This window comes from Populus euphratica, unplaced genomic scaffold, assembly GCF_000495115.2.
Source record: "Populus euphratica unplaced genomic scaffold, PopEup_1.0 scaffold318.1, whole genome shotgun sequence".
Lineage (NCBI taxonomy): Eukaryota > Viridiplantae > Streptophyta > Magnoliopsida > Malpighiales > Salicaceae > Populus > Populus euphratica.
Genome location: NW_011500003.1, coordinates 555,222 through 560,742, shown reverse-complemented (window position 1 = coordinate 560,742; position 5,521 = coordinate 555,222). Strand labels below are relative to the sequence as shown.

Below are 5,521 nucleotides of genomic sequence, written 5' to 3'. Positions count from 1 at the left end.
AGGACAAGTTTTTTAAGATAGAAAGAGCGTAAGACATCCCTAAAAAGAAATATTGATGAATATATTTGGACGAAAGGAGTAATATATTATAAGCTTTTAAGGCATTGTAGAATGAATAAAAAAGTATTGGCAAAGTCAACCATTAACAATAAGAGTGAATAATGTATTCCCTGAAAAGCAAACATCCAAATTACTGGTATGAGACGGATCAAATAACTATTAAGATCAATTCAAGGAAGACAGCCAGAAGAACTTGACTATAGACAAAAATTCCCACCTGGCTCAATTTTGATTAAATGATTTAAAAAACTCGTGGTTCAAAACTTGATTTATTGGTCAAGAGTTTAAGACTAAATTGATTTGGCTTGGTTAATCAATGATTTGGTCAATATGGCCACTAAATCCAAGTCTAAATCAATACTAATAAAATTTATTTTATTTTTTTATAAAAAACAAAACAATATAACTTTAATAAAAATAATTAATTCAAGTTAATCTAATAATCCAATAACTCAAATCTTTTTTCAAGTCAATACTCAAACCAGTTCTATAACTATAAATATTAGTTTGTTATTTATAAAGATTAATATGATTGTTAAATTTAAACTATGGGATAGGTTGATTTATAAAAATAAAATTTTAAATTAAATTGAAAAGATATTATTTTTATGAAACCAATTAACATGACTTGGTTTATTTAGGATTTGATTAATCAGTTCAAACCTGATTTAAACATGATTTAGTTAACATTAAAAAAATATTTTTAAAAAATTAAAAAGAGTAAAATCATACTAGTTTGGATGAAAAATTAATTTGATTTGACCTAGATATTTGCATATTGACCTAGTAACTCAAAAATTTAGATTCTATTTAAAATCAGTCTCTAAATCGGTATATAATTACGGGGGTTAATATTTCTTAATAGAACGACCACATATGGTTTTATTAATGAGTGCATCCCTTCTCTCAACCAAAAAAACAGAGAGACTGATATGGTTATAGTCAATTTTCTGACATTCACGGCCATGGTCAATATCTCAATTCAGAAGATAGCTTGACTTACCAACCTTTCGTTCCAGAGCACTAGCTGCTGTTGGTGCACATACTTTTTTGAACTTGACTATAAGAATTCAAAAGGTAAGTCAGACCATACACTTGAGTGACACTGAAGTGTACATACTTTTTTATGATTCTATTTTTGTTCATAAAATCCCACAGGAATAGCAACTAGCAAGAGATCCCCTTCTGTTGAATGGAAAAATCATGGTGTGCGCCACTGAAGAACATACCTTCTCACTATCCAATATGATAAGCTTGGTGGTGGCCGAGAGATAGATTTCAAACCATGAAGGCTGCCTAGGATTAATAAAACCTTGAAAGATATATTCCAATTATTCCTTGTTTCAATCTCTGTGTTCTACTTTAGCTGATGTGATTAAGAGCACAAAAACCATAATTCAAGTGTTCTAAAACTTCCAGCACTCACAAATACTTGCCCTGTCAGTTTAATTGCCTCAGCGCATGGTCTCACTATTCATGTCTTCATGGAGGGACCTCAGCTCATTGCTCGTCTTCTCCAAAAGTCAACCCCCATCTTCTCTATTGAGCTGTTTTAATTTGTTCGCTTAATAATCAATGTCAGCCATGCATGAAGTTTGACCCCCATTAACTTAGTGGGCTGCCATGTTATCTGTGACTGTGATGCATGATCTTGTTCTTAGCTTAACATGCAATGAAGTCTTCCCCCATAACCTGTGGTGGCGCAAGCGAACTGCAGCTAGCCAAGGTGATTGCAGCACAAATGTTTTACTTCCTTTTAATATTCTTGCCAAGTCCTTCAAGCAAGATTTTCTCATTGGATCGGGGCATGCTACTAAGAGGTCTTGCTATAATATGGGGATAATAACACATGGGAGACAAGAAAATATATATATATATATATATATATATATAGAGAGAGAGAGAGAGAGAGAGTAATCCAAATATTTGTCAAGTCGCACATTCTCCATTAAAACTGCAACACACTTTGCCTTGTCAAGGATCACAAGGCATCAACGAAAATAATAAATTTAACAAAAGCATAAACACATTTGAATGGTTTCAGATTTTTCTGCTCCTATTCTTTGGGATTTAGAAAAAAACATCGAAGATTTTAAAAAATATATAATTTTGAAGATTATTTTATAATTTTCAATCATTTTGTTATTGTTTACTATGACAACTTTTTTTTCAGCTGTAAAACATGGCCTAATCTAAAAGTTTGATCCCTTTTGACTCTTCACATAATGATCTAGACATCCTATACACAGAGATAAGGTTTCAAGTTTGAATAAAGCTACCTCTATGAGAGAATAGAACAAACTACGTACCTACTGCTAACTTTGCGCGTATAATTTTGTGAGATTGATAATATAATGCAAGTAGAATACATTTAGGGTTTTTTCTATGATTATGTTTATATCAAGATTATTAGAAAAATATCTAGAAAAAAACTTAATTTAGAATGAAAAAAAAATCAATCCTATAGTTTTTGAATTAAAAGACACTTTGAAACGTAGCAATTTCAAACATGGCATGCAAGAATGTTTGCTAATAGAACTTTCCCACTTAAATTTTGCTTTCCACATTCATAGAACCAACAATCAAGTAAAACAAGACCAATGCTCATCACTGTGAGACCCAAGTAAGAGAGCAGAACGTGCATCAGAAAACATGATGATCCACCTCTCCAGCTCTACTTCTTTGGACGACAAATGCAACAACAAACTAATTCACCTGTTAAAAAATTATCTTAATTTAGAAATTTAAGTTAATAAGTAAGATATCAATATATAATTTACGTTTTTTAAAATATATCTTAATTTTAAATTTTAAATCAAAAAATATAATTTATATTATTTACTAATAAAACCCAATTAAAAAAGAGATAAGGATCACCAGTAGTGTTACTTATTGTACAAAGAAAATCAAAAGAAATCCTTTAAGCCAGCGGATCTCTCTTGTTGCCATTTAGCTAAAAGAAAGAGAAAAGTGTTCCCCCACTTGCTCTCTTGGCCCCATTGAGCAACTTTTTGTACACATAAATCTATAAGATCAATCCGAAAAGTATAGTATCAGTTAAATAACAGTTCTGCATCTAGATTCTCTTCATATTTGGGATCGGTATCTTCCTCTCGTGTTTGGCACGATACTAACCATATGGCCGATGGTTTTGCAAAACAAGGCATGACTAGAGAAGCTGTGACTTTGTGGCCTAGCTTGGATCTTCCTGGGTCATGCAGTCTTTTTTAGTTCAGATTATCTTTTGACACGTAGATTTTCCAAAAAAAAAACAAATAGCCTCTCCTTTTGGCGTTATAATGCAATATGCAAAATTGTTTCACACTAGCCTTCACATTAGCCTTCAAATTTTTAACATTTTCATCAAGCACTAACATGACTTTTTGTATTACCACAGATTCGTTGAAGATCTAGTTAAGAATATTGCTTTAATTTACAGCCACATGAAGAAGCTAATAAATAGAACATATTTGGATTACAATCAACCTACTTGTGTGGCAAAAGATCACAGATTGCAGACCAACAAAAAATGGGATCTTTAGTACCATTCCCAAATCTAACTTTTATGATTCTTCTCTAAGTATAATCGAAGGCTGGTGACGCACGGGAGCCCATCAAGATAACATAACAGATATACAAGAATGTTGAGGTTAGTATAATATTAAGAACAGAGCCATGATGCTACCAATGTGAAATGGAGCTTGAACACAAGGTTGTGGCTTACAGTTGGGAGTGTCATGTCCTCCCAATTAGTGGAGGTTGCATAATTATTGAGATGCAGACAGATCACTCAGGTTATGCTAAAAGAGAAGAAAAAAACTATGAACTTCTTATTAGCAGGTTTCACACAGAATGTTTACTGCAGCTAGTTAGAATTTGAGAGGCAAACCACTCAATAGCTAATCTATTAGCTAAGGTCGATTCGGCACACTGAAAAGGATAAATTAAGATCCTAAAGGCCAAGCAAAAAGGGGGTGGAAAAATAAAGTGAATTTGCTACAGAGAGACAAATCAGTTTAGTGACTAGCTGCATATCTGTTAACTGATTTGTGCTTAATCAAAATTGAGTTGTGTCTGACTCAAAACAATTCCGGAATCAAATTGAAAATGAAAACTAGGACCTCTATCTTATAAAAAAGTGTACAAAAGCTCATTTAAATTGACTTCGAAATCATATTTTTCATGTCACCTTAAGCCAAGGAACCTTCGTGAGTCCTTCCTGGAGTTTTCTGGGTCCCTGACAGCATTTTGAGGTTTTGATTCCTGAAATGAAATTGATACATGTAGTTGTCTGAACAGAAGCAAGTGGAATGGCCCCAGTTTGATAAGAAAACCCATTAAAATACAAAAAGTTCAGTGGAGCATCCACATGTCAGAGATCTACATAAAATAAGAGATAATGACTTGTTGCGTGCTAAAACCCTCAGAATATTTGAAATTATAGTTTCATTAGTGTAATAATTGTGAATATTATATCAAAGATCAAGTGGAAAATTGGATCCTTTAGACTTTCCCTATATATATATATATATAACATCAATATGCAACCACCTACAAATATTTCTGTCTTAACCCTCCAAAGTCCAAGCCATCTGAACATGTCTGCTTCTACTTCAACTACTCAACTCTTTCAAGATTTTCTTGGGGACTACTACTCAAGAAGATTGCTATTACATACCCCTCTTTATCAATCAACAAACACAGCAACTCCTCCAGCTCCTGGAAACAGTGCCCCATCTGAACCTTACTCTGGCACTGGCAGTAGCTTTGATGCGAATGTTGTTATGGTCCTTTCAGTTCTGTTGTGTGCACTGATTTGCTCACTGGGTCTAAATTCAATCATTAGATGTGCATTAAGGTGCTCTAATATAGCAGCTTCAGAATCTGCTGCGAATCCCTCGACTCAGTTAGCAAACACTGGAGTGAATCGAAGAGCATTAAAGTCTTTCCCAGTGGTAAATTACTCAAGTGACTTGAACCTGCCTGGCCTTGACACAGAGTGTGTAATATGCCTCTCAGAGTTCACTACTGGTGAGCGTGTGCGGCTTCTTCCTAAGTGCCACCATGGATTTCATGTCAAATGCATTGATAAGTGGCTTGGCTCCCACTCATCCTGCCCTACATGCAGGCACTGCCTGATAGAGACATGTCAAAAAATTATTGGTTGTCGCCAGGCTAGCACATCAGGACCTTCTCTACCAGTACAAGAAACCATTGTGAGCATATTGCCACTAGAACCTGAAGGTTTGATAAGAGATTACAGGGAAAATAGCTAAGAATTTTCCTTTCTTTTTTTCACTTGTTATTGTATAATATGTTTAGCCCTGCCCCTTGAAGGATGATACTTAAAGGCCTTAATTTGCCACAGGTTATAGGCTACCATCCACAAGAAGTGCAGTACACGTAAATTTTTAGCAGTTTGAAATTGTTAACATAATGCACAATTTTTCTTTCCTCACAA

General features: G+C 34.0%; 1 protein-coding gene across 1 annotated transcript; it reads left to right on the top strand.

The window, feature by feature from the left end:
- Positions 1–4,622: 4,622 nt before the first annotated feature.
- On the top strand, positions 4,623–5,521 carry LOC105141007 (RING-H2 finger protein ATL78-like). The gene has a single exon (XM_011048071.1). The coding sequence runs from the start codon at positions 4,659–4,661 to the stop codon at positions 5,334–5,336; it is 678 nt and encodes a 225-aa protein (XP_011046373.1). The 5' UTR covers positions 4,623–4,658; the 3' UTR covers positions 5,337–5,521.

What these genes read in the sequence shown, in the direction of transcription:
- LOC105141007 (XM_011048071.1), top strand. Translation starts at nt 4,659, where the DNA reads ATGTCTGCTTCTACTTCAACTACTCAACTCTTTCAAGATTTTCTTGGG.